General features: G+C 39.9%; 2 protein-coding genes across 8 annotated transcripts in view; both read left to right on the forward strand.

The window, feature by feature from the left end:
- SGMS1 (sphingomyelin synthase 1) overlaps nucleotides 1–12,768 on the forward strand; it is a 99,709-nt gene extending 86,941 nt beyond the window's left edge. For 4 of the 7 annotated variants that reach the window (XM_081328985.1, XM_081328983.1, XM_081328984.1 and 1 more), the window contains 2 exons: nucleotides 4,404–4,570; nucleotides 12,384–12,768. In XM_081328985.1, coding sequence (XP_081185111.1) covers nucleotides 4,404–4,570; nucleotides 12,384–12,563 — 347 coding nt within the window. In that variant the 3' untranslated portion in view covers nucleotides 12,564–12,768. The other 3 variants (XM_081328988.1, XM_081328987.1, XM_081328989.1) reach the window with 3 other exon arrangements.
- A 4,508-nt stretch (nucleotides 12,769–17,276) lies between these two features.
- Nucleotides 17,277–22,853, forward strand: LOC308668485 (protein Shroom3-like). Its single transcript, XM_081328445.1, has 3 exons — nucleotides 17,277–17,442; nucleotides 20,812–21,084; nucleotides 22,745–22,853. Exons 1-3 carry the CDS (start codon nucleotides 17,317–17,319, stop codon nucleotides 22,778–22,780), a joined length of 435 nt encoding a protein of 144 aa, XP_081184571.1. The 5' UTR covers nucleotides 17,277–17,316; the 3' UTR covers nucleotides 22,781–22,853.
- Nucleotides 22,854–27,782: the final 4,929 nt, after the last annotated feature.

The following is a 27,782-nucleotide window of genomic DNA, read 5'->3' on the forward strand; positions in this document are numbered from 1 at the left end:
ATAGCTAGTAACATTCGCATGAATTGGACAAAGATCTTAATCATACAGTACTTGTTTCCTATGAGTGAGCTTACTTAATTTTCAGTAATTGCAAACAATCCCGAATAAGACTTTTTCAAAATGAAAAATAGTGAGTTAGCCAACTTATAATTGAAGCAAATGAGATTAGAATAATGTTGAAGCAACTAGAGTAACACAACAACATTTTAGTTCTTATTGTTATGCAAGTAATCCTCGTTGTACAACCACTTGTTCAGGAACCATTCGAAGTTGCAACAATGGCTGAGCAAGGGGGACTTAACAACTGTTCCTTGTAGTGTCAGCCATTGTTAGGTTCCCAAGGTCACACAATCATGATACAGGGGCTTGCCAACTAGTGCACAATTATAATATCACAACATCTCAGTTTTGTGGCGGTGCAGTGGTTAGAATGCAGTATTACAGGTTAACACTGCCAACTGCCAGCAGTTTGATCCTGACTGGCACAAGGTTGACTCAGCCTTTCATTCTTCTAAGGGTGGTAAAATGAGGACCCAGATTGTTGGAGGCAATATGTTGACATTTGTAAACTGCTTAGAAAGTGCCATAAAGCATTATGAAGCGCTATGTAAGTCTAAGTGCTATTCATATCTGATTTCCATTTACGACGTTCCCAATTGGCTCTATGGAATATATTCTGAAGAATTTCAAGATCAGGAGAAATCACCATTCCTGTTTTGCTGATCAAAACTTTCTGTTGACAGAAAGACATGAATCTGATTCCATCCAATCATTTTTCAGAATATGCACAGAGAAATTAATTCTATTGCAGAACATTGCAGAAATGAGATTAATTTAGCTACAAAAATCAAGCTGTGCTCTAGATTGCACATTTATATTTAAATTACATAAATTAGCAATCCAGTTATTGCTGTATCTAGCTGACGTTAAAATATCAGTCATGATAGTACTCTACAGTGTATACCATGCTTGCATTTAAAATGGAATGCTTATGTTAACTATTTATTATTAAGTGTAATAAAATATTATTGATAATAAATGAACCCTTAATACTGAAACATTCAGTTCATCCTTAACATTTTTTACATCAAAAATTACATCAATTGGTAATCACATTGCAATAAGAGGAAATTTTAATATTTCTCAAGGGGTAATATGACCGAGAGATTAATCCTTTCTTTTACCCTTAGAAAGTCTATCTCATCCACTTGCTTTGATGCTGATACTGTTCCAACTTTACAAACTTCAAGTTGAAATGTTATGGAGGTTCAACTCTTGGAAAAGTTTTTTATATACTCCATTCTTTTTTACTTTTGTCAGTAATGTAGCATGACAGGGCCTTAGAAGCTATAGTCCTTGGTACAAGACCATAAATTGACAGAATAGAAGGTAGCCCAAACATCTTAGTTATTCTTTTCTCTCCAAAAATATGTGGTTATCTACAAAATATTTCTATGTTAAAGTTAATCATATACCAGCCCTCTCAACTTGATTGGAGAAGTATGTGAGTTTGAAAATACAGAATTTGTAATTCAACAGTCGGATCGTGAAAAAACAAATTAACAGTGTAATGACATAAAAATACGTATCTTCAGTTGAGATCTCATTTGAATGGTGACAGTTTTCTCCAAAACACTCCACGTTTATCAAGGTGGATTTAGAATCATTTCAGGTTCTGGAAATCATAGAATCAGAGGATTGGAAGATGTCTTGCACTGGGCCTATTAGTCCAATCCTATCCATATGGCAGGAATCTCATACTAGCCCTAACTAATGGCTCTCCAGTCTTTGCTTAAAATATCTCCCATGATGGAGTACTTATGGCTTCAGATGACAAATACTTCACTACTTAATACAGAGGTGGGGAACCATGGTATCTTTATGACTTGTGGACTTCAACTCCCAAAATTCCTGAGCCAGCATGGCTTAATACTTCTCACAGTCAGCAAATTCTTCCTTCATTTGATTTTGAATCTCCCTCTGCAAAGCTTGTACCCATTGGAGCTACAGAGAATTAGTCTGGATCATCTTCTTTATGATAGCCCCTCAAGTATATGAAGACTGCTGTTATGCTTTTCTGCATAGCATTAGCAATAGCACTTAGACTTATATACAGCTTCATTGTGCTTTATAGCCGTCTCTAAGCAGTTTACAGAGTCAGCCTATTGCCCCCGACAATCTGGAAGGCTGAGTCAACCTTGAGCTGGTCAGGATTGAACTCTTGGCAGTGGAATGCAGCATTAGTCTGCAATATTATATTGTAACCACTGCGACACCACAGCTCAATCCGTTCTACTTGGGAATGATCTTTTTTTTAAAAAAAAAGTTTTATTGATTTTCTAATTTTACATTTAAATATTTAAAAAGCAAGGTAGCAGCTGAGTTAATTGATAATTCAATAACATACAAATATCTTTAGTACAAGTCTCAAACTACTACATTAAGTATTTCCTCTCTTTTTCCCTTAGTATTTACTGTCTCATGTTTAAACTAATACAATTCTTATTATATCAATTAAATAAAAATAACTTTCTTACATTTATCAATAATTTTTAGTTTATACATCTCCTGGTTATTTTAACATTCAATCTTTATAGACAATCATTGTCCTAATTAGTTTTTCCCAGTTTTTAGTTTCCCATTAATATTTAAGTTTAACATTTAATATTTATAATTTTCAAGTTTTAAATAACCACAATTTCCTTTATCGCAGTTCATCACAAAATCTAATATTCAGAATACACATCTTATCTCTTTAAATACACTCTATTTCTCACCATCTTACATCAACTAATTAATAATGCAGTATAACATTCTTATTTTCTATTAATTTCCAAATGTCTTAAATTTAGTAACCAAAATTTTCTCTTATTTCAACATTAAATACTTCTTCTCTTCTTCTCTTAATGCCTACTATCTCGTATTTAAGCTAGTAATTTTTATTATAACAGCTAAGTAAAAACATATTTATTACATTTATCAGTAGATTTTTAGCTTATATATATATATCTTAAGTACTTTTACATTCAACCTTTATAAGCAAATCAATATTCTAGTTTAACTTTTAATATTTATACTTCCAAGTTTTAATTGACTAAAGTTTTCTTTATATCAGCTCATAACAAAATATGTATTCAAAGTACTCGTCTATTTGAGTATGTTCTATTTTAATTCTCACTAATAAGTTAAAACCCCAATTTTCTTCAGCCTTATTCTAGCGTTCTTTCTTTGCCAACTCACCTTCCATGTCCATGATTTTAAGTTGTCCAATAGATCTCCCTGTGTTGTTATATATATTGTTTGAAGTAGAAAAGGCCATCTGGTCACCATTTTTTTGGAAGGACTAACAAATTGTCTCTCTATTTTTCCATCTCAACGTAGTTGTCCTGAAAGGTTTATCTTCCCTTCAGTCTGTTCTTCTTCTTGATCTTCAAGTTTCTTCTGGTTTTTAAAAAAAGTCTTTTCCTTTTTCCATGTGGTCAGTCTCTTTTCTGGGTTTTCCATTAATTGTGTTTGTTGATCATTTGAATCTTCTATCATAGTATTTAATTGTTCCACTTCTATTATATTCTGTGTAGTTGATTCTTTAGTTATAATCAAAGTTTCGGTTCGTATATCTGGGCTGATATCTTGTTCTTTTCTGTAGCTTCTTATTTCATCAGTAGCTGTAAGAATAGTTTCATAAATTGCTTTCAACATAAAGAGAATCTGTTCCTGATCTTCTTCTCTTTGTAGAGTGTTAAGTTAAAAGCTTTACAATCAGAATGAAAATAATTTTGTCACTGAGTATAGAACACAGCTGGGCTTCTCTCAGATGATATCTGTCAAGGTTGCAAAAGTCTTATCTATAGTCTGGGCGTCGAGCCAAGTCTCTTTTAGAGAATAACAAATTATAATACCAGGTTTAGCCACAAGATGTCGCCCATACCATTTAGGTTTTTTTAAAAAAAAAGTGTGAAATTTTTAAAATCCTTTTTCCAATTTTACTTCTTTTTTGCAGGTAGAAACCCAAATCTTCAATAAGAATAAAAAAAATCTTTTAGTCCACAAATTTTAGAAGGATAAAGCTCCTGTTAGAATCAGGTTATTCTTGCAATGTTTTAAACTCCCCTGGATAGTCAGTCGCCGCTGTTTTTAGAGGGTGGGATAGAATCTCCCTTCCCTCTCTTACAGGGGGGGAAATACTTTGGGTAGCTTATACAGGTGGAAAAAATAACTAGGATTGAAGAGAGGTAGATCTCACCCAATCTCATCCGCGCTGCTTTGTAGGTGCCTGATGGTAAATTTGACTTTGGCTGTCAGCAGCCTAGTGACAGGCCATATTTCTATGGCCGGTCTTCCGTCCGCCAGTTTGTGTTTAAAGAATTAATTAATTAAGGCCTTGTGTTTTCCCTTATTTTCAGATTCACCTCGGCGATTATGGTGGTATCATTGGATTTGCTGGGCTCTCAGCATGGTTGGGATGTTCTGTATTCTCTTAGCTCATGATCACTACACTGTGGATGTGGTGGTGGCTTACTACATCACTACAAGACTTTTCTGGTGGTATCATACCATGGCCAATCAACAAGTGAGTTTCTTTTCTTTCCCCTGTGAAATGTATTATGTGGGTCTGGCTTGCTCAAGACCAGTCCAGTATAACAATCATTTCAGCATAAGCGTATTTTCTGGCTATATCCCTTCTTCCTACAGTATCCCATGTATAGTTTAATCTCTTACTTGAAGGATTAGTTTTTTAGGTGAATTTTAAAATACAGGTAGTCCTTGACTTATAGCAGTTCATTTAATGACAATTCAAAGTTATGATGACACTGAAAAGAGTGACTTATGACCATTTTTCACTCTTATGATAGTTGCAGCAACCTCGTGGTCATGTGATCAAAATTCAGATGCTTGGCAATTGACTCATATTTATGACGGTTGCAGTGTCTCGCAGTCATGTGATCGCGTTTTGCAATCTTCTGATAACCAAAATCAAATGGAGAAGCCATATTCACTTAACAACCAGGTTAAAACACTTGCAGTGATTCACTTAACGACCATGGCAAAAAAGATCGTAAAATGGAACAAAATTCACTGTCTCGCTTAGCAACGGAAATTTTGCGCTCAATTGTTGTGGCTGTAAGTCGAGGATTATCTATGAAGGACTGGACAAGAATTGGAGCAGTGGATAAGGCCATGATACTCGACTGTGCACAAACCTCTTTTGCAGAAACTGGAGCCCTTGTGGCCATTCCCTCTTCCCAAATTAATTGGAGATTGCTCCGCTGGATATTGGGCAACACTCTTTTCTCATGCCTCAGTTATTCTAAGATAGCTGGGAGGAAGAATAAGTTGAAAGACCCATTTCAGCAAGTTGGGAAGCCCATCACTCAGCGGATGACTGAAGGTGACACATGAGTCACCCAAGAGTTTATTTCTGCAAGGATTGCGGAAGAAAGAGGAAAGATTGTTCCTAAGGCAGAAAAGTGTTATGCTGTTAAATATACAACACATATAGTGAACTTGTCTGTTTCATAACTTTGAGTTTTATAATTAGACTCGGTTTTGTTCATAGGAAAAAAAATCTTTAAGTAAGTGTTACATGTGTCATAAGACTAAGTCCATTATTATTTTCTTGATAATAGTTAACTGTTTGGAGCAACAGATAATTTGACAAGTTCACTTTTGATGCCAGCATCATCATCGTGAATTTAGTCATAGCACTAAATCCCATGATAACATGATGCAGATGGTAAAATATGTTCTGAAAATTATGCTTATTCGATGAATATTGATTTGGTCCCTGTTACTTGTGAAGTTGTGTACTTCAGTGTAACTTTGAAGGTAATAGAACTTCCTCAAGTTTATGTAGAGCCTCTTTTTCTGTAATAAAAAGGAGGCAAGGGTGAACAAGACAGTTGAAGATAATCTTTCAGGGCTTCTGATATGCTATCTATAAGAAGAACTAGGACAGTGGTGGCAAACCTTTTTGGAAATGAGTGCCCAAACTGCAACCCGAAACCCACTTATGCATTGCCGAGCGCCGGGGTGGGTGGGCGTGGCCACCAAGTGGGCGTGGCTACAGTAGTCATGGTAGTGTGGGTGGGCGTGGCCTGGGTGGGTGTGGCCAACTCAATGTTGCTCCTGGGGAGGGATGCCTGTGGGGGCTGGGCAGGCAGGTGTTCTCTGGCGGGTGGGGCAGTGGGTAGGAGGCTCGTCCTGCAGGGTGAGGTGATGCAAGGGCAGGGGTGCCATTGCCATGGGGCAAGGCGAGGCAGGTGCTGGGGTTGCAAATAAAGGGGGGCTCCAGTGAGGAGGTGGTGGAAGAGGGTTTAAGCAAGCTTAGTAACCAGAGTGGGTATCCCCCCCCCTCTATGTTCTTCATGGGTAACCTCAAAGCACGACAGAAGAGACCAAAACCTGCTGCAACCACCCAGCAGATGGGTGGGGAATACAAACCAAACATCTCCCCCCTGCGAAAGCCTCAGAGAGGGGGAAGAGCGCTAGCAGGTGGGCACCTTGCTAAGCTGATGGCTTTGAGGAAAAGGGAAACTACACCCCCTCCCAAACGCTGCCCTCTCACAAAAGCAGGATGAAAACTCCAAAAAGCGACAAGGAAAAAAAGTTAAAACAGAAGAGTGTTGTCCGATGGTTTTGTTCCCCACTTCCTTCTAGCTGCAGGTTAAATATGTAAAGACCACAAAAGAAAAAACTTGGCTTTCTCTCTTTTTAATTCAGAAGGAAGGGGAGGATTGCGGGGGTGGGTGGGTGTTTGTTTCAAAGGAAGGGAAAGAGAGGCTGGGGAAGCACAGCAGCAGATGGCACAAGGCTTCTGGCTATGCAGGGGGGCATTGGGGTGCGTTCTTTTTAAAACAGCACGAGGCAAAAAGTAAAAATTCCCCACTCACTCCACCTCTCAAAAACACAATAACAGAGCTTTCAATGATACAAACATGTTTTTATTGAAAAGTAAAAGAATTAATGTGATTTTTGCTGTTGTATGCCTGCTGATAATTTATCTACCCTTGGCTCATAGTCTGTAATTTTGAGAGCAACACATGCAGCACTCAGGTCATCTGTTAGTCTACTTCTGTTGTCTGATTTGATAAAATTCATAGCTGAAAACAGCTGCTCACAAGCGTAAGATGATCCAAACAAAGTAAGGAGAGCAATCCCAAGTGCTTTCATGCATTTAAAATTATCTGGCAGAGAAGTCCACACTTTCAAGATTTCATTCTCAAAACTAACTGTGCTGTCCTTTGTCATCCGTTCCATCTTCTCTAGTGTTTCACGTAGGTCACAAAATTTATTTTTCCAGATAGCATGTTCTTGGAATTCCAGTAGCTCCATTTCCAGATTTCCTAAATCTAACCACTCCAAGCAGGAAAGATCAAGTTCTTCAAATTTGGCTTTATCTGGAACAGTAAGAAAACAAAGGGTTGTCTCCATTTTTGGAACTGTGAAAATCTATTACTAAAATTTACCTTTGCAGCTGCAACAATGCTAGAAAACTCTTTGTAGATTTCCTGATAGCTTGTAGGATTGTCTGCAAATGTACAATTTTCTAAATGAACTTTTAGAGTAGGAAAATATTTCAGCTGCCCACTTTCAAGGTCTCTTTCAAAAACCTGCAGTTTTCTCTCAAATGTTTTGATATCACAAAACATTCTGTCTGTTGTTTTCCCTGCACCTTGTAATTGTTTATTCAGCAGGCTGAAGTGGTGTGTAAAGTCTGTGAAAAACATGAGGTTGGTAAGCCAGGCCAAATCAGTGAGCTGTGGATATTCTTGCCCTTTTTCATGCATAAAAAGCCGAATTTCATCCAAGCAGGCCACAAATCTCTCCAGGACTTGTCCTCTGCTCAGCCACCGGACATTGTTGTACATAATTAATTAAACAATCGTACTGTGCCTGAACCTCCTCAAGTAGTACTTGAAATTGTCGACAATTCAGAGCACGAGCCATGATGTAATTAACTATTTTTGTGATGTCTTTGAGGACATTGTCAAATTGTTTGTTGCTTTCCTTGGCTCAGAGAACTTCCTGGTGAATGATGCAGTGGAACTGAATTACTTTGTGTTTTGTTTCTTGAAGAAACAACTGTACGAAACCAGATGTTGCCGTCACCATAGAAGGTGCTCCATCACTTGTAATTGAAACCACCTTTTCTGGTCTTACATCTTGTGACAAAAAAGCTTCCTTCACAGCATTGTAGATATCTACACCTTGTGTTCTTTCAGGCAAAGACATCAGTTTCACCAGCTCTTCTCTCATGATGTCACCAACAGCATAATGCAAAATTACTGCCAGCCTTGCATGGTTATTGATATCTGTGCTTTCTTCCAAGCACATGGAGTAACAGGCTGCCTTTTGTAAGTCAGTGGTGAGCTGCTGACTAACATCACTTGCCATGCGTTGGACTCTATCTTTAACTGTGTTTCTGCTCAGGGGTATCTCAGATATGGGTTGCATGATTTTATCCTTGTTTTGGAAATCATGAAAAAGAGAATCACTCCCAGACAACATGGCTGTTTTGATAATCTCCCCATCAGAGCGGGGCTTACCATGTTTTGCTATGCACAGTGAAATTTTAAAACTGGCAGCTGTCAGGTGATTTGTTCTGGATAGATAGTTGGAAAAACTAAGATGCTGGGAATGACAGCTCCTCAATTTCCCTTCAGTAAACTCTTTCCTTTCATTATCACCAAGTTGGGCTACATTTTTATGGTTGGTTTCAAAGTGCCGTCTGACACTTGATGTGCAACACACAACACTTTCATTGCATAGGACACATAATGCTTTACCACTGCGTTCAATCACTCCAAATGACTGTGTCCAGGCCTCTTGGAATGATCTTCCACTGTCGTTTTGGATTTTTGGCTGTCGTCATTTTTGGGTGGGTATACAAGACTTGGAGTCTAAAAAAACACAAAATTAAAAAAAATGAAGCAAATAATACAAATCTATCTCTAAATAACTAACACTATTAGTTAACACTAAAGAAATGGATATTCCCTGAATCAACAATCTAGGAGGGGGGAATTAAACAATGAAAGCAGTGTCTTGGATTTTACAGGTTGTTGGAAAAGTACTAATTCATTTTTACAGATACTGAAAATAGCAGAGAAATCTGAAGCGGAACGCCTGTATTAGCAGATGCAACTGATATAAAATCTGGACAAAGAATGGTCAATAAAGCATTCTTGGTTGTCTATTTTATCTTTCCTAAAAAACTGTAACCAACTTCCCCAACTAACTTTGCAAACCCTGTTGTCCCAGGCCATTCCACATACCTGCAAGAAAGCAGCTGCAATCCGGGTACTGTAACTGGGCTTTTCCAGTAGCCTAGCAAGGTGTCAAAAACTTGATGTAAACTTGATGACCCAAAAAAAGGGGGGGGGGAAGTGGTAAAGTACAATAGTCCTCATCCTACAACAGTTCACAGTGACAGTTTGAAGTGACAACGGCACTTTAAAAAGTGACTTAAAACCATTTTTCACACTGCCGCATGCACGCTCATCCCTCGCTGCTGCCCCATGAGGCTGGGCAGCTGGGTGAGTGTGAATACTGCTTTGTTGGGCCTGCTGAGCACAGCGGCCAGCTGAGGCAGCTTCAGACCACCAGGCCACCCCATACACACCATTGCCACTGCCCCATGAGGCTGGGCAGCTGGGTGAGTGTGAATGCTGCCTGATTGGGCCTGCTGAGCACAGCGGCCAGCTGAAGCAGCTTCAGACAACAGGCGTGCCCCCCCCATTGCCACCACCCAAAGAGGCTTGGCAGCAAGCTGAGGCAAGGCAGCCCCCCACCCCACCATTATACAGAGTTAGTAAATAATAAATAAAAACAGGCTGCTTTCATTTGAACTTTATAGTGGGGACCTGGAGGGATTTTCTTTCAGTGAAGATGAAAGAAAATATATAAAAAGAGAGGGAATAAAAAGTGAAGCAGAAAGGTATAAGAAGAGTGAGAAATGGCATGGAGGTTAGGTTTCCTGGATCAGAAATAAATAAACGGAAGAATTAAACCAGTTTTAAGAGGATAAATGGAAATAAATGCAATCAAACCACTTTAAATTATAAATGGAAGAATCAAACTAGTTTTAAGGGAACAAAAGGAAAGAAAAGGAAGAAGTAAACCAGTTTTAAGAAGATAAATGGAAATAAATGCAATCAAACCACTTTAAATTATAATGGAAGAATCAAACGTTTTAAGGGAACAAAAGGAAAGAAAAGGAAGAAGTAAACCAGTTTTAAGAAGATAAATGGAAATAAATGCAATCAAACCACTTTAAATTATAAATGGAAGAATCAAACTAGTTTGAAGGGAACAAAAGGAAAGAAATGGAAGAATTAAACCAGTTTTAACAGAAAAATGATTGGCTTGAACTCTTAAATGGAGAACAAGAATGCTCAACAGAAATAGTAAAAATATAAATTTAATTCTATTTACAAGAATTACCTTATCAGCCCTGGTCCCACAGATGACAAATGATGGTCAACAAGGCTAGGCAGGAATGTTTATTGACAGCAAAGTCAGCACTGGGAGTCACTTGCTCCCAGCGCCTTACATATAGGCAATCCCCTTAGGTCCACCTCCCCATCCAAACAGCCAGCATCTGGGGCTGTCCCTAAAACCAGCATCGCTGGCCTCCGCCTCCCTCCTCCAGCTGACCATGCAGTTCCTGAGGCACCAGGAGCCTCAGCTGCTCAGCGGTCAGCTTGGGGGGATTCCCTGGGATCGGGGGATTCCCTGGTCGTAAGGTAATGTCAGCAGCTTGCCGTCCTATCCCATGGCACACAGGTGGTGCCTAGCTTGTGTGGGTTGGATGCTGCCGCCATCCCTGTCCCTCCCCCCCCTTGCTCACTTGCTCGCTTCGGACTCTTCCTCTCCACCCACGTGTGCTCTGCAACAACATAGATGGGGCGGGCACTATGCTAATCAAGATCCTGGCTCAGGACTCCGCTGGGCATCTGGCGGGTGATTAATAAAACTTCCTCTCAATAAATCACTTGTGTGTGTGTCTCTCTCTCTCCTCGCTTTAAGCGCGCAGTACAGAGAAACGAGACAGAGGCTGCTGGGCTTGCTGCCAGGCAGGGTGTGTTGGGTCCCATCCCGTCCCTCAGATCCTGTGGGGAGCTGCAAATCCTCTGGTTTGCCAAGCCACGCTCGGATCGAATGAAGAAAAAGCAATGCAACAAAGGGCGCTCCTCCGGCCAGGGCCAGCGGCGAGGACGCACTTCGCCACAGCCGCCACCACCACCACCATCTTCACCCTCCCCGCCGCCACCGCCATGTTTACTGTCCTCACTGCCGCCATCTTTGCCGTCCCCACCATCTTTGTGCCGTGCTTGGATTGAATGAAAAAGCAATGCAACAAAGGATGCGCTTCGCCACAGCTGCCCCCACCGCCCCCATCTTTGCCCTCCCCGTTGCCGTCATGTTTACCGTCCCCGCTGCCACCATTTTTGCCATCCCCGCCATCTTTGTGCCACTGGCAGGCACCACCTCCTCACACCCCGCCACGCGCAGCACACCAGGAAACCAAGTGCAACGCCTGGTCAGCCCGCTGGGCGGAAGCTGCCGGAAGACTCCTGTTCCCGGCCTGCACATGCGCAGAGAGCACAAAAGCTGCGCATGTGCAGATTGCGCGAGACACTGGGCATGCGCAAAGAGTACAAAGGAAGCAACCAAGGCCCAAAATGGCTCACATGCCAGCAGGGATGGCTCCGCGTGCCACCTGTGGCACACGTGCCATAGGTTCGCCATCCCTTTAACTACTATACCAAACTGGCTCTCATGTTGGTTAAGGCCCCTGAAGCTCCAGAGATACAAAGATAGACATACACACAGATACATACATACACACATACATACATATGTATATGTATATGTACAGTATGTATATGTATGCATGTATGTAATGTTTAGATACCTGTACATTTTTGTATTAGCAAAATTTATAAGACTGCCAAGCTTGTACAAACTTTCCTTTTCCTTCATGAGTTTTACTGTATTCCATTTTATTCTATTTTTACAATAGAGTTGTTAGAATATTAACACTAAACTCCTTCTATAACCTGCTTCCTCTTGTGCTTTGTATAAATTGTGTTTTTTTGAGGGGGTTGTTTAGAAGTAATAAATAAAAGTAAGAAACACCACTGTTTTAAGGAAGGAGCTCCCAACCACAATCTCTTTTCACCTCTTCTAATAATCCTGTTTTTTTTAAAAAAAAGCACTACAGTGGGTCTGTATTGAAAGGGCCAGGTGAGGAGATCTTTACCTAACAACAGTGTGAAATGCACTAGAAAAGTTTGTGGGTTTCCTGAAGAATAAATGCATTATTCCGAGTGCTGTTTTTTTTCTCTTTTCAAATAGTTTATTTATATTTTTTCCCCTAGGTGCTAAAAGAAGCTTCGCAGACTAATCTTCTTGCACGGGTGTGGTGGTACAGACCTTTCCAATACTTTGAAAAGAATGTCCAAGGCATTGTACCACGTTCCTATCATTGGCCTTTTTCCTGGCAGGCTTTGCATCTGGGTCGGTCAGCAAAATACAGTAAACTGGTGAATGATACATAACGGATAACAAAAAGGAGATGGCGAGAGAACTGTCCAAAAGTGCTCAGAATTCCCCAAGATGTGATGCCATAGCAATTGAACTGGTCCCTTAATTCTACCTTTTAACCATTACCTTGACTTAAATCTCTTACCTGGTAAGCACTGTGATAACTTTTTTTTCCTCCAAAGGATTTGCGATGGACAACAATAAAGATATGGTAACTTATCATGCACTGTATACATTTCTTGTTAATAGATTATGGATTTGCATTGCTCATCACCATGTTTCTTTGTATATGATGCAGCAACATAACAAAAATGCTTTTATATCATAAGTTCTGGTCTTTCCAGTCAACTCTGGGAATGAAGCATATTATTTTCTTGGGAAAACATAATTTTCATATCTCTTGCCCCAAAGATTGGGCTGTAAGCCATTTTCTAGCAAATGTCTATATGAAGGTTTCTAAATACCTGACTGGGATAAATATACAGGAATCTTTCTATCTGTTTCACTGAAGCTACAAATGATAGACACAGAAAGGTTTGGTAATTGATTTTGTAAATCTGCAGTGACAGTGTCAAACGGTGCAAAAAAAATATTATTCTGTTGTAAAGTGATTTTCTAAGTATTTACTAACTTTATTTTTCAAAAGATAACGCATTCAAATGAATTCTAAAAAAGGTTTTTACATGATAGAGAAAAGAGTTAAACTTTAAAAAATGCTTCTTGGGAGAAAGATCTGTCTGTTCTTAGTGCCTTTCTTGTCTTGATAGTATGGTCAGTAGGCAGTCTTTACAATCTTTTGTTTGAAATAAAGTATTCCACAAAACCAAGATTATATGTATTGTACACATTATCAAATTTTAATTTTTATGTCTAAAACTGGAAATCTGTTTGCAATATTCAGATGACTGAATTGAGCGGGGGGGGGGGGAATCTAATATGATAATCATGTCTTCACACTTTGTGAGCAGGTTAGAATGAAATATACTATTTAAATTATTTTATTGTCTACTCCATACATGGATTTTAACTATAGCAAGAAAACAGCCATGACTTCCTTATTATAAGTTTATTTTTCAAAGTATAAACAAATAAAAATAAATTCAAATTAAAAACATGCCTGATCCCTAAATGAAAATATTGTTGAAAAACAAATGATTTATTTAAAACAGGTTTGTGCAGAAACTGCATGTAACTCTGAAATTTTAAATCCTGCCATACAAACTTTTGTTTGCGGGTAGTATTCTATCCTATACTTGCCAATGTGCAGAACAAAAATAGTTTTTTTAAGAATGAAGAAGCATATATATATATATATATATATATATATATATATATATATATATATATATATATATATATATATATATATATATCATTCTGTATTTTACGTGAAGCAGAATTATGTTCTGTAGATTTTTTGTGTGTTCAAAATTTGTATTGTAAAACAATAACAGTGAAGGAAAATAAAAGGCTTTTAAAAAGTGGTGTCCTAAGTCTGTCAAATGCAGCAAGCAAACAAAACATAAAGTAAACCTTGGGAAAGCACACATCTAATCTATATTAAAAGGAGCTCTCACATACGTGTGGATATATTATTAATGTCTACTTAACAATGGAAAAAATGAAAAAAGGAACCATAGAAGGTATGCATTTCTTTGCACAAGTATGCCTTCAAGTCAGTGTTGGCAACTAGCTGGACAAATCCCTGTAGTTTTCTTGGCAAGATTTTGGAACTGATTTGGAACTGTGGCGGAGAGAGAGCAACTGTTGCAAGATCACCCAACTGGCTTTATGTCCAAGGTGGGACTAGAACTCCCAGCTTTTAACCTGGCGCCTTAATCACTATGCCAAAGTGGCTCTCATAGATGCTGCTACATATTGTCAAATTTCTGTGTGTATCAGCTAGTACATTAAGCGATGAAAAGCTTATTCAACTATAGAGGGAGAAGAGAGCTCTTTAAATCATGCTACAAATGATGGAGAATGGGTGTCTTTCCAGCTTTTTAATATCGGGTTTTTTTTGCAATCTATAAAACCCAACATGTTCTCTAGGACAAAAAAATACATAAAATAACTTACAACTGCAAAGAAATATGATCCTTCCATTTCCTTCCCCCGCCCCATCCTGTTAGAACTAATCCTTCCATTTCCCCACCCCCCCATATCCTGCCAGAACTGATGAAGCTTCTTGGATGAGAAGCGAAACATCTCCAAGGGGGAAAAAAACAAAGTCCAGTTGCCTATTGAAAAAGCACCTTTTGAGTCTCTCAACAGTGCACCCATCACTATTATAACTGAATCCATTCATTTTGCTACTTGCTTTCCTCTTTGCTTTTACTTTTCCCAGCATTAAAGCCTTCTCCAGAGAACTTGGCTTTTGCATAGTATGTCTGATGTAGGATCATTTGAGTCTGGTCTCACTGATGTGAAGAAGAGCTCTATGTTCATCAGAATTAAGTCAAAAGTATTTGAAATGGTTTTACAATGCAGGCAAATATATACGTAGCTGGTTCCCTCTACCTATCAAACATTAAATGTGGCTTGAGTTTTGAAAGCAATTTAAGTAAGCTGATAATCTTGAAGAGAGCCGGTATGTTAAGGTGCTTGACTACAAACATGGAGAACCAAATTCTAATCTCCCCTTAGGTACAGAAACCATCTGGGTCAGTTTTTTCACTTCCTCTCAGCTCTAACTAGCATCAGCCTCTGCAAAAAGTTGGGAATATAAGCTAATTTCATTACAGGTAAGTCTGAGTTAACTGTGGTAATTGGGACCAGAATCTATGTTGCTAAGTGATATGATCAGAAAACTTGACGTCACATGATCACCCTTGACAGCAATTCCAGCACTGCCTGGCTATCATTGTATAATTAGGACTGTAGGACTGTATAATTAAGCAAGGACCTCATATGACCATGATTGTCAACTTCCTGCCAGCTTTCCCATTGACTTCGCTTGTTGGATGCTGCAGAGTTGCCCAGGACAGAGTAAAGAATGCTTGGAAGAGATAAATTATCTCAAATTGGCTCTAAAGGCCCTCTTGTATTGGGCAGTGGTTGCCAAGCCTGGCTTATCCTTCAGACTGGATTGTGACTCAACTATTGTATTAATCAAAACTACTCTATTTTAATGTCTTCCAGTTTTGTGTATATTTATATGTACTTTTCTGCTTAAACATTTTATTGTAAATCAGGTGTACTCCAGATGTTCTGGGTTTTACTTCCTATTAACTCCACTCAGCAGAGCTACTGACTATTTAGTCCAGACATGTCGAACACAAGGCCCGGGGGCCGGATCTGGCCCGCGAAGTGGTTTCATGCAGCCCGCAAAGCCATCCTGGAAACAGTGAGGGTACGGCCCCCACTGCCTTGGCCCTGGCCCAGAGACCCTCCTCCTGCCAGAGACCCTCAGATGTGTCCCACTCCTGCCCAGGCCCCCATAGGCACCCTTGATGCGAACAATATAGAGCTGGCCATGCCCACCCAGTACGCCATACACAGTCTAGCTACGCCCACCCAGTAGGCCACGCCCACCCGGGCCATACCCACCCGGCCCCTTGAGGGCAACTGCAATGCTGATGCGACCCTCAATGAAATTGAGTTTGACACCCCTGTTGTAGGTCATCTAGTCCTATCCCCTGCTCTGAGATATGCTTGCCCATGATTTCCTTTTGCAGTGTGCAATTTGAATAAGAGGGATAAGGTAGCCTTAAAGTTTTCATTTCGATTCCTGTGCTAAGAAAGGAGGATTAAATGCTTTATGATACCTCCGTGCAAGTTCTCTGTTCACTTGAAATTAAACCTGAGAATCAAGTTTCTGCAGAAATATGGAATTCTTTAAGAGATTAATGAATGGGGAGATCCTTGGAAGTAAAAAAAAAGATAGCTTGCACCCTCCAGTGGTGGTCTGGTGTTACCATCAAGGTCCTTGAAGAACATGTCTATGATAATAGAATAACAGACTGGAGACCCTATGCCATTTCAGACAAATGTTTGTCCAATCTCTTCTTAAAAACTTCCAGTGTTGGAACACCCACAACTTCTGGAGGCTAATTGTTCCACTGGTTAATTGTTCTAAATGTCCAGAAATTTCTCCTTATTTCTAGGTTGCTTCTCTCCTTGGTTAGTTTCCATCTGTTGCTTCTTGTCCTGCCTTCAGGTGCTTTGGAGAATAGCTTGACCCCTTCTTCTTTGTGGCAACGTCTGAGATATCGGAAGACTCCTAGCATGTCACCTGTAGTCCTTTTCATTCAACTAGACATACCCAATTCCTGCAACCGTTCTTCATATGTTTTAGCCTCCAGCCCCTTAATCATCCTTGTTGCTCTTCTCTGCACTCTTTCTGGAGTCCTAACATCTTTTTTTTTCATATTGTAGCAACTCAAACTGGATGCAATATTCCAAATAGGATCCTACCAAGGCATAAAATGGTAGTAATACTTCACATCACTTTTAAATTGATGACAATCAGCATTCATGGCCCCCATCTGGACACCTTCAGTGTCTGTAATTTCCACCTTGCCATGATCACCTTTGAGACCTCTGAAAGTTTAGGTTCTTAACTGGGAGGTTGACCAATTGATATAAGCTGAGATTTAATTCTCAAAGCAACTCACAATCAGAAAGAAAAACTCATTTCTTGCCCATCCACAGTAGCTCCACAACGTATTTTAATTGGCACAAGAAGGCCAAAAATATTCCTCTACATTCCCATTTATATATTTGCTCTCAACTGTGTCTAGGAATGAAAAAAAGGAAGCTGCTATAATGCCGGTCACCTGCCCGACGTACTACAGTGTGTCTGTACCCAAAGCTGAACTCTTGAATAAAATCAAGAATTTGCCTGAAGAAGCAGGTGGAGATGATGAACAGGTGGACATCAATGAGAAGAAGGTAAGTTTTGAGCATGTCCAGTGCAGAAGGGACTGGCATACTCTTAAGCAGAGCTGTGTGAATCCGAAGACATCTGTGGAATCAAGAGATTTCCATTGAAATGACAAAAGCAGCATGCCACTGTTGGATGTAAGCTCCACCTTTTCACAGTGCATGCACGAAAGGGGCGGGGCCTGTACTGCACTGATGAAATGCTACTGTCATTTGACTTACCTTGCAATGTTAAGAGAGAGAAAGAGAGGGATGGATAGAGATAGATAGATAGATAGATAGATAGATAAATAGAGAAGAGAGAGAGAGAGAGAGAGAGAGAGAGACAGACAGACAGACAGATAGATATGGATAGATGGATGGATGGTAGATATAGATGATAGATAGATAGATAGATAGATAGATAGATAGATAGATAGATAGATAGATAGATAGATAGATAGATAGATGATAGAAGGATGGATGGATAGATCTAGATGGATGGATAGATATAGGTAGATAGATAGATAGATAGATAGATAGATAGATAGATAGATAGATACGGTAGATAGATAGATAAAAGGATGTATGGATGGATAGATCTAGATGGATAGTAGATAGATCTAGAGCGATGGATGGATAGATGGATGATAAATAGACAGATAGATAGATAGATAGATAGATTATATATATATATATATATATATATATATATATATATATATATATATATATATATATATATATATATATATATATATATATATATATATATATATATATGTTTCAAATGTTAACTATTTAGATTACCTTGCTAGGCCCCAAACATGGGGCAAATCTTTATTTCCTGTTTTCAGCCTATCTTGAAGGCTATCAAACAGGCAGTAGTCACACCGGACAATTCATATATTTGTGTAAAATTTACTAACAAAGAATTAAAGGGAAACTGAGATGCATTTCTGACTCCTTAGTCGTCTTCAGCCAGCTATACCCAGGTTCGAATCTCAGAAGGGTATAGCTGGCTGAAGACGACTAAGGAGTCAGAAATGCATCTCAGTTTCCCTTTAATTCTTTGTTAGTAAATTTTACACATATATATATATATATATATATATATATATATATATATATATATATATATATATATATATATATATATATATATATATATACAGTCATGCTCGAAATTGTTGGCACCCCAGAAATTTTTCAAGAAAATCAAGTATTTCTCACAGAAAAGTATTGCAGGAACACATGTTTTGCTATACACAGGTTTATTCCCTTTGTGTGTATTGGAACACAACAAAAAGGGAGGAAAAAAAGCAAATTGGACATAATGTCAAACAAAACTCCAAAAATGGGCCGGACAAAATTATTGGCACCCTTTCAAAATTGTGGGTAAATAAAATTGTTTCAAGCATGTGATGCTCCTTTAAACTCACCTGGGGCAAGTAACAGGTGTGAGCAATATAAAAATCACACCTGAAAGCAGATAAAAAGGAGAGAAGTTCACTTAGTCTTTGCATTGTGTGTCTGTGTGTGCCACACTAAGCATGGACAACAGAAAGAGGAGAAGAGAACTGTCTGAGGACTTGAGAACCAAAATTGTGGACAAATATCAACAATCTCAAGGTTACAAGTCCATCTCCAGAGATCTAGATTTGCCTTTGTCCACAGTGCGCAACATTATCAAGAAGTTTGCAACCCATGGCACTGTAGCGAATCTCCCTGGTCGTGGACAGAAGAGAAAAATTGATGAAAGGTTGCAACGCAGGATAGTCCGGATGGTGGATAAGCAGCCCCAAACAAGTTCCAAAGGAATGCAAGCTGTCCTGCAGGCTCAGGGAGCATCAGTGTCAGCGCAAACTATCCGTCGACATTTAAATGAAATGAAACGCTATGGCAGGAGACCCAGGAGGACCCCACTGCTGACACAGAGACATAAAAAAGCAAGATTAGAGTTTGCTAAAATGTACTTGAGTAAGCCAAAATCCTTCTGGGAAAACCTCTTGTGGACAGATGAGACCAAGATAGAGCTTTTTGGTAAAGCACATCATTCTACTGTTTACTGAAAATGAAATGAGGCCTACAAAGAAAAGAACAAAGTACCTACAGTGAAATGTGGTGGAGGTTCAATGATGTTTTGGGGTTGTTTTGCTGCCTCTGGCACTGGGTGCCTTGAATGTGTGCAAGGGATCATGAAATCTGAGGATTACCAAAGGATTTTGGGTCGCACTGTAGAGCCCAGTGTCAGAAAGCTGGGTTTGCGTCCGAGATCTTGGGTCTTCCAGCAGGACAATGACCCCAAACATACGTCAAAAAGCACCCAGAAATGGATGGCAAGAAAGCGCTGGAGAGTTCTGAAGTGGCCAGCAATGAGTCCAGATCTGAATCCCATTGAACACATGTGGAGAGATCATAAAATTGCTGTTGGGAAAAGGCGTCCTTCCAATAAGAGAGACCTGGAGCAGTTTGCAAAGGAAGAGTGGTCCAAAATTCCGGGTGAGAGGTGTAAGAAGCTTATTGATGGTTATAGGAAGTGACTGATTTCAGTTATTTTTTCCAAAGGGTGTGCAACCAAATATTAAGTTAAGGGTGCCAATAATTTTGTCCTGCCCATTTTTGGAGTTTTGTTTGACATTATGTCCAATTTGCTTTTTTTCCTCCCTTTTTTTGTTGTGTTCCAATACACACAAAGGGAATAAACCTGTGTATAGCAAAACATGTGTTCCTGCAATACTTTTCTGTGAGAAATACTTGATTTTTTGGAAAAATTTCTGGGGTGCCAACAATTTCGAGCATGACTGTATATGTGTATATATATATATATATATATATATATATATATATATATATATATATATATATATATATATATATATATATATATATATATATATATATATATATATATATATATATATATATATATATATATATATATATATATATATATATATATATATATATATATATATATATATATATATATATATATATATATATATATATATATATATATATATATATATTTATATTTCAAATGTTAACTATTTAGATTACCTTGCTAGGCCCCAAACATGGGGCAAATCTTTATTTCCTGTTTTCAGCCTATCTTGAAGGCTATCGAACAGGCAGTAGTCACACCGGACAATTCATATATTTGTGTAAATTACTAACAAAGAATTAAAGGGAAACTGAGATGCATTTCTGAAAACAGGAAATAAAGATCCTTTTATCTATCTATCTATCTATCTATCTATCTATCTATCTATCTATCTAGAGAGAGAGAGAGAGAGAGAGAGAGAGAGAGAGAGAGAGAGAGAGAGAGAGATCACTCATAGGTTGTTAGTTTGCCTCCCAGTGGTGACTGATTTCTGTTTGCTTATTATCAACCAGGCCGAACTCATCCAGAGCTTGACCCACAAACTGGAGACTCTGAAGGAGGACAAGGAGAGCCTACTAGCAGACGTCAAGCTCAACAACACCTTGGGAGAGGAAGTGGAAGTGCTGATCAGTGGTCTCTGCAAGCCCAACGAATTTGACAAGTACCGAATGTTCATTGGAGACCTGGATAAGGTGGTCAGCCTCTTGCTTTCCCTCTCAGGACGCCTGGCTCGAGTGGAGAATGTTCTCAGCAGCCTTGGCGAAGATGCGGATAAACAAGAATGGGTACGGCAATTTTCCAACGTCAGAACCCAAACACGGGTAGTCCTCAGCCTACGACCACCGCTGAGCCCAAAGTTTCCATGGCTAAGCCAGACGGTTGTTAAATGGGTTTTGCACCATTTTACGCCCTTTCTTGCCACCGTTGTTAAGTGAGTCGCTGCGGTTGTTAAGTTAGTAACACAGTTGTTAAGTGAATCTTGACTTTGGTTGTCAGGAGGTCCTGACAAGTGATCACATGATCCTGGGACACTTCAGTTGTCAAAAATACAAGTTAGTTGCCAAGGGTCCGAATTTTGATCACGTGACCATGGGGAGGCTAGAAAGATGGTCAGTCTGAAAAACGGTCATATATCAGGTTTTACGGTGCCACTGTCACTAAACAAACTTGTAAGCTGAGGACTATATAGGGCAGGGGTAGGCAACCTTGGCTCTTTATGACTCGTGGACTTCAACTCCCAGAATTCCTGAGCCAGCATGGCTCAGCTTGGAAACTCTCCCTTTCCCCTCAGCACGGCTGGCTCAGGAATTCTGGGAGTTGAAGTCCACAAGTCATAGAGCGGCCTAGGCCTAGGCCAGGGGTAGGCAACCTTGGCTCTTTTATGACTCGGGGACTTCAATTCCCAAACTTCCTGATAGTTAGAACAATTTAACCAGTGGAACAAAACTGCCTCCAGAAGTGGTGAATGCTCCAACACTGGAAGTTTTTAAGAAGAGATTGGACAGCCATTTGTCTGACATGGTATAGGGTTTCCTCCTTGAGCAGGGGTTGGACTAAAAGACCTCCAAGGTCCCTTCCAACTCTGTTATTCTGTTAAAAGCAGCTGTTTGGAACAATGCAGAAAAGGAAAGTGCCCAGAGCAGGCCTAAATGGCTAAATTTTGCATGGAGAACACAGCTGAGATGAGTATTAAAATGGGCCAAGCCAGATGCTAAAGAAATGAGTAAACCCATACTGTCATGGTTCCAATAAATGAGACATTTATGAGTTTTCCTTTGTGTCGACTAGTGTGTGGGGGGTGTACAAGTAAGTTTCAGGCACTCTCCTTGGCGTTTAATCATGAGGCCTTGATCAAGTAGGAGAGAAGCAACCTAGAACTAAGGAGAAACTTCTTGACAGTTGGAACAATTAACCAGTGGAACAACCTGCCTCCAGAAGCGGTGAATGCTCCAACACTGGAAGTTTTTAAGAAGAGACTGGACAACCATTTGTCTGAAATGATATAGGGTTTCCTCCTTGAGCAGGGGTTGGACTAGATCCCTTCCAACTTTGTTGTTGTTGTTGTTATTATTATTAGCCTGTGCTTAGAGCAGACATGTCAAACAAGGCCCGGGGGCCAGATCCGGCCCGCAAAGTGGTTTCATGTGGCCCGCGAAGCCATCCTGGAAACAGTGAGGGAACGGCCCCCACTGCCTAGGCCCTGGCCCTGGGACCCTCCTTCTGCCAGAAACCCTCAGATCTGTCCCACTCCTGCCCAGGCCCCCATAGGCACCCTTGATGCGAACGATGTAGAGCTGGCCACGCCCACCCAGGCCATACCCACCTGGCCCCCTGAGGGCAACTGCAATGCTGATGCGGCCCTCAATGAAATTGAGTTTGACACCCCTGATTTAGTCAGTGGTGAGATTCAAATACCTGAACAACCAGTTTTCATATTTGATGCAGGCCTGGGCCTCCGATGGCATCATGCACTTCTGGTGAGCTGTTCTAGGCCTGGAAGGCCTCCACCAGGCCTCCGATGCCTAGAATGGACTTCCGGAAGTGGCATCCACACACTGCCAGTGGGCTGTTCTAGGCCTGGGAGGCCTCCTCCAGACTTCCGAGGCCTAAACTGGACTTCTGGAACCCAGCCGGTTCTCTGAATTCAGGTAAGTTTAGCTACCAGTTCTCCTGAACCGGCACAAAGCGGCTGAATCCCACCACTGTATTTAGTACTATTCTGGATAATAGAACCAAAGATCTAGAAAAGTGTTTCTCAGTAATAATAAGATGAGTTGAATTCAACTCCCAGAATTTATCATATATAATATCAGTGATTGCATGAAGTTTGAAGATGCCATATGCTAAATAAATAAACTCCCAGAATTCCCCAGCCAACATGCTAGCTGGGGAATTCTGGGTGCTAAAGTTCACTCAAGTTGCTGAGACTGGAAACCACTGATCTAGAGGATGTTATGTTGTCCAATTCTGTTTATTGTTTGCTACTTGGTGTTCAGTATTTTATTATGGAATATCTGCTTTTAAAATATTGTATTTTATCACTGAAAAATCATCTGCCTTGTATGCAAAAAAAAGAAGGCAAGGTTTCAAAAGCACAGCCACAGACACCATCTTGTCCCCCACCTTAGAACCCTAACCCATAAAACCAAAGAATAAAAAAAAAACATAAGCAAAGGTGTGAAGAAAGGAAAAATGCTAGAATTAAAAACCAATATCTAAAGAACAAGGAAAGCTGCACAAACAATACAAGAAGATCAGCATATTATTGCAATATCGCATTTCGGTTGTGCTTTCCGAGCAGATCAAAGAGAGCCTTCTCTGAAACCTAGCAGTTTATTTCTAAAACAATGCATCCATCCTTTCACTGAGGTGAAAAGTTTAGAAAAAGAACTCAGATTGAATCAATTATATTGTATAATCATAGATACATATCCTTACAGAAATAGAGGATTACATACGCTAAGAAAGGATTCAAGGCTGCTTTTCCATGCTTCCTTGTATCTTCCATCTGCAGGTGCAAGGTCACTATCTTAGATCTCGGCTTAGGTGAGTATCAAAGCTGCTCTGTTTCCTTTCTAGGAATGTGTCTGTAGTGATGAAGGATATCCATATCTCTTTTTGTAGCTATTTCCTTATCAGTTGCATTCCCCCCCCCATTGGAGATCTTCTGCCTATGCATGTTTGTGTTTGAACTGTGTTTCATCTCAACATGCTCCATAAACTTGATGTCACTTGTTTCTTTTGCTGTTAGTTCATCTAGGTGCAAAAGACCAGACTCTGTGACTTTGTGTCTTTCTGAACTGATAAACCATCATTGTTAGTGTTGTGGAGTGAGCTTTCCAATCACAGTGGTCAATGTAAATTAATTTTAAAAACCCAGACAATAAAGCAGTACATCACAACAGTTTAAAAGTCGTTTTAAACATGATAAATTGTCAGTGGCAAAGTCAAAAGCAACAAGGAAGAAAGCTCCAGATTTGCCCTTCTGGAAAGAGCATTTTATTGAAAGTGTCACCTGCTAAAAGAGACTCTTGTTAGCCGCTTCTTTGCTACTGAAGGCTGGATGAAAACCTACCAAGCTGTTCTCAGACTTTGGCCAGATTGCTGGATTCAGCAGCTATGTAGGTACAAGACCAGTTATACACAAATAGGGAACCAATGAGATCGTTTCTAAAAATGCTTCCATTTCAGGATCCTGGACCGTATTTCATTTTTCTGTTTTCTGAATGCTGTATTAAAATAGCGACCTCTTTGTCTTTTAATTTCTGTCTGGTTGTGTGTGTTTGACTTCCAAGTCTTGAAGTACCCAGGCTGAGCAATTCCTTCTCGGTTTCTCCCCTGGGACATTAAGGCAACCTGAGTCTCCAATCTTAAAAGGAAAAACATTGATAGCACCAGATTGTGGATGTGCAGGAGGAAGATTTCATGTAGTGTGGTGGAGTTCAGAATTTGCAGCTGTCCGAAGTGGTTTGTCAGAAGTCCATCTTCTTCTTAAGGAGAGAATATCTGTCCCAAGGTAATCTAGATAGTGCTTAAGGTGGAACCAGAACTTGGGTTTTCTGGTTTCTAGCCTGATACCTTAAAAATTATACTAAGCTGGTTGTCTAAGTGCTAAGGTAGAAATTAGGAAATAATTAAGTTTGTTAAAATTGTTACATAATAAAAGTCCCTGTGGAAACCCACAGAATATAATAACGGCATTCTAATTGCTGGTGGCCCATATCCTTTTGAGCTATGGTGGTGCACAGTGGTTAGAATGCAGTATTGCAGGCTAGCTCACTGCTCACAGCCAGAAGTTCGATCCTGACTGGCTAAAGGCTGACTCAGCCTTCCATCCTTCCGAGGTTGATAAAATAAAGACCCAGATCATTGCTGACTCTAAACCGCTTAGAGAGGACTGTAAAACATTACTAAAGGGTATATAAATCTAAGTGCTATTGCTAAGTGCTATATCCTTTCCTAAAGAAATCTCTTCATGGGCTTGTCATATTTCAGTTATAGCTGGGCAATGTATCTCCACTTCAGGAAATCAGCAGTGATATAATGATGCCTTGCTAGATCAGCCACACTATGCGAATTCTACCCTACCCTAAATTTTTTTTATTTAAATGGGATGCAAAAATGAGATTTGGGGTGGAGTATCCTTAGAAATGGTCCTGGATGCTCTCTTTAAAAATCAGCAATTTCAGGTCCCTGGGAAGAAAATTCCTGATACCTGCCCTAGGCACATTGAATAGGAAGGGGAAAAAAATTTCAACCAGGAAGAGATTTGAGATGGAATGATCCTGGCTGACCTGGGACCAGTCTTCCAATATCTAAGGGGCTGTCACCAAAAAGAGGAGGCCAACCTATTCCCCAAAGCACCTAAGGGCAGGACAGGAAGTAATGGGCAGAAGTTCATTAAAGAAAGATCCATCCTAGAACTAAGGAGACGTTTCCTGACAGCTTGCCTCCAGATGTTGTGGGTGCTCCATCACTGGAGTTTTTAAAGAAGAGATTGGACAGCCATTTGTCTGGAACGCTATAGGATCCTTGGCTTGAACAGGGGGTTGGACTAGAAGACCTCCAAGGCTCCTTCCAACTCTTTTATTCTGTTATTCTCTTTTTAAAAGTCAAGAACTTCAGGTCCCTGGGGGAAAAAATTCCTGATGCCGGCAGTACAAAAAAAGTGGAAAAATTCTAGAATAGATCCAAATACCACCCTGATTTGGAAAGGACAGGTACAGGTAGTCCTTGACTTATAACAGTTCATTTAACAACAGCAACAACAACAATAATAACAATAATAGAGTTGGAAGGGACCTTGGAGGTCATCTAGTCCAACCCCCTGCTCAGGCAGGAAACCCTATACCATTTCAGACAAATGGCTGTCCAGTCTCTCCTTAAAAACTTCCAGTGTTGGCGCATTCACCACTTCTGGAGGCAGTTTGTTCCACTGGTTAATTGTTCTAACTGTCAGGAAGTTTCTCCTTAGTTCCAGGTTGCTTCTCTCTTTGGTTAGTTTCCATCCATTGCTTCTTGTCCTACCTTCAGGTGCTTTGGAGAATAGCTTGCCTCCCTCTTCTTTGTGGCAGCCCCTGAGATATTGGAACACTGCTATCATGTCACCCCTAGTCCTTCTCTTCATTAGACTAGACCAGTGTTTTTCAACCTTTTTTGGGCAAAGGCACACTTGTTTCATGAAAAAAATCACGCACTCCACCGTTTTCCGCACCGTTGGACCTCCCCATGGTCGCTACACGAACGGTCATAAGTCGAGGATGGCCTGTGTTCTCAAGGGGTTGGACTAGATGACCTCCAAGGTCCCTTCCAACTTCTTCTTCTTCTTCTTCTTCTTCTTCTTCTTCTTCTTCTTCTTCTTCTTCTTCTTATTATTATTATTATTATTATTATTATTATTATTATTATTATTATTATTATTATTATTATTATTATTATTATTATTATTATTATTATTATTAGCCTATTTATTTTATTTATTTTGGGGCTTTTGTTTGTTTGTTTTTGCTGTGAAGGAAAAGGAAAGCTTGCATTTCTTTTTAATTTATCTTTCTGTATTTTCTTTTTTCTCTTCTTTTCTTCCTTCCTTCCTTCCTTCCCTCTCTTCCCTCCCTCTCTTTTCTTTCTTTATCTTCCTTCCTTCCTTTCTCTCTCCCACTTTCTTTCCCTCCCTCTCTCAATTTCTTGCTTTCTACTTGTTGTGGAAATTGGAAGCTACTTGCATTTCTTTTTAATTTTTCTTTCTGCATTTTTCTCCTTCATTTATTTTTCTTTCTCTTTCTTTCTTTCTTTCTTTCCTTCTTTCTTTCTTTTCTCTTTCTTTCTTTCTCATTCTTTTCTCTTTCTTTCTTTCTATCTTTCTTCCTTTCTTTCCTGCCTTTCTCTCTCCCACTTTCTTTCCCTCCCTCTCTCAATTTCTTGCTTTCTACTTGTTGTGGAAACTGGAAGCTACTTGCATTTCTTTTTAATTTTTCTTCCTGCTTTTTTTCCTTCCTTCCTTCCTCCCTTCCTCTCTCTCTCTCTTTCTTTTCTATTCTTTTTTTCTTTCTCCCTCCCTTTTCCCCTTCCCCCTTTCTCCTTTTTTCCCTTCCTTTTTTCTTTCTTTCTCACCTTTACCATCAAAAGCACTTCACTCCAGAGGGGGAGGGGAACCCCAAAGGTTTTTAATTGCTTTGGTCCAAAGGACATTTTATTATGCAACGTATCAAAAGGACAGGTTAAAAAAAATCAGCCATGTAATTTTTCAGACGCAAGCGAAGCCTCCAAGAGCGAAGCGGTCAGATCCCTCTATTTCGGGCTGGGGCGAGGGGTTGCGGCGAGCAAAGAAAGCGGAGCCAGGCAGCCGACCAGGCGGGAGTCTCGCATCCTCAGCCGCGCAGGGAGTAAGGAGTAAGCGGCGCGTGCTGGGGAAGAAGAGCTTTTTCGAACATTGCAGGCAACCAACCACGCGACAGCTCAGGCGAGCCGGGCTAGCCGCCCGTCC

This window comes from Vipera berus, assembly GCF_964194415.1.
Source record: "Vipera berus genome assembly, chromosome: 5".
In the NCBI taxonomy this organism is placed as follows: domain Eukaryota; kingdom Metazoa; phylum Chordata; class Lepidosauria; order Squamata; family Viperidae; genus Vipera; species Vipera berus.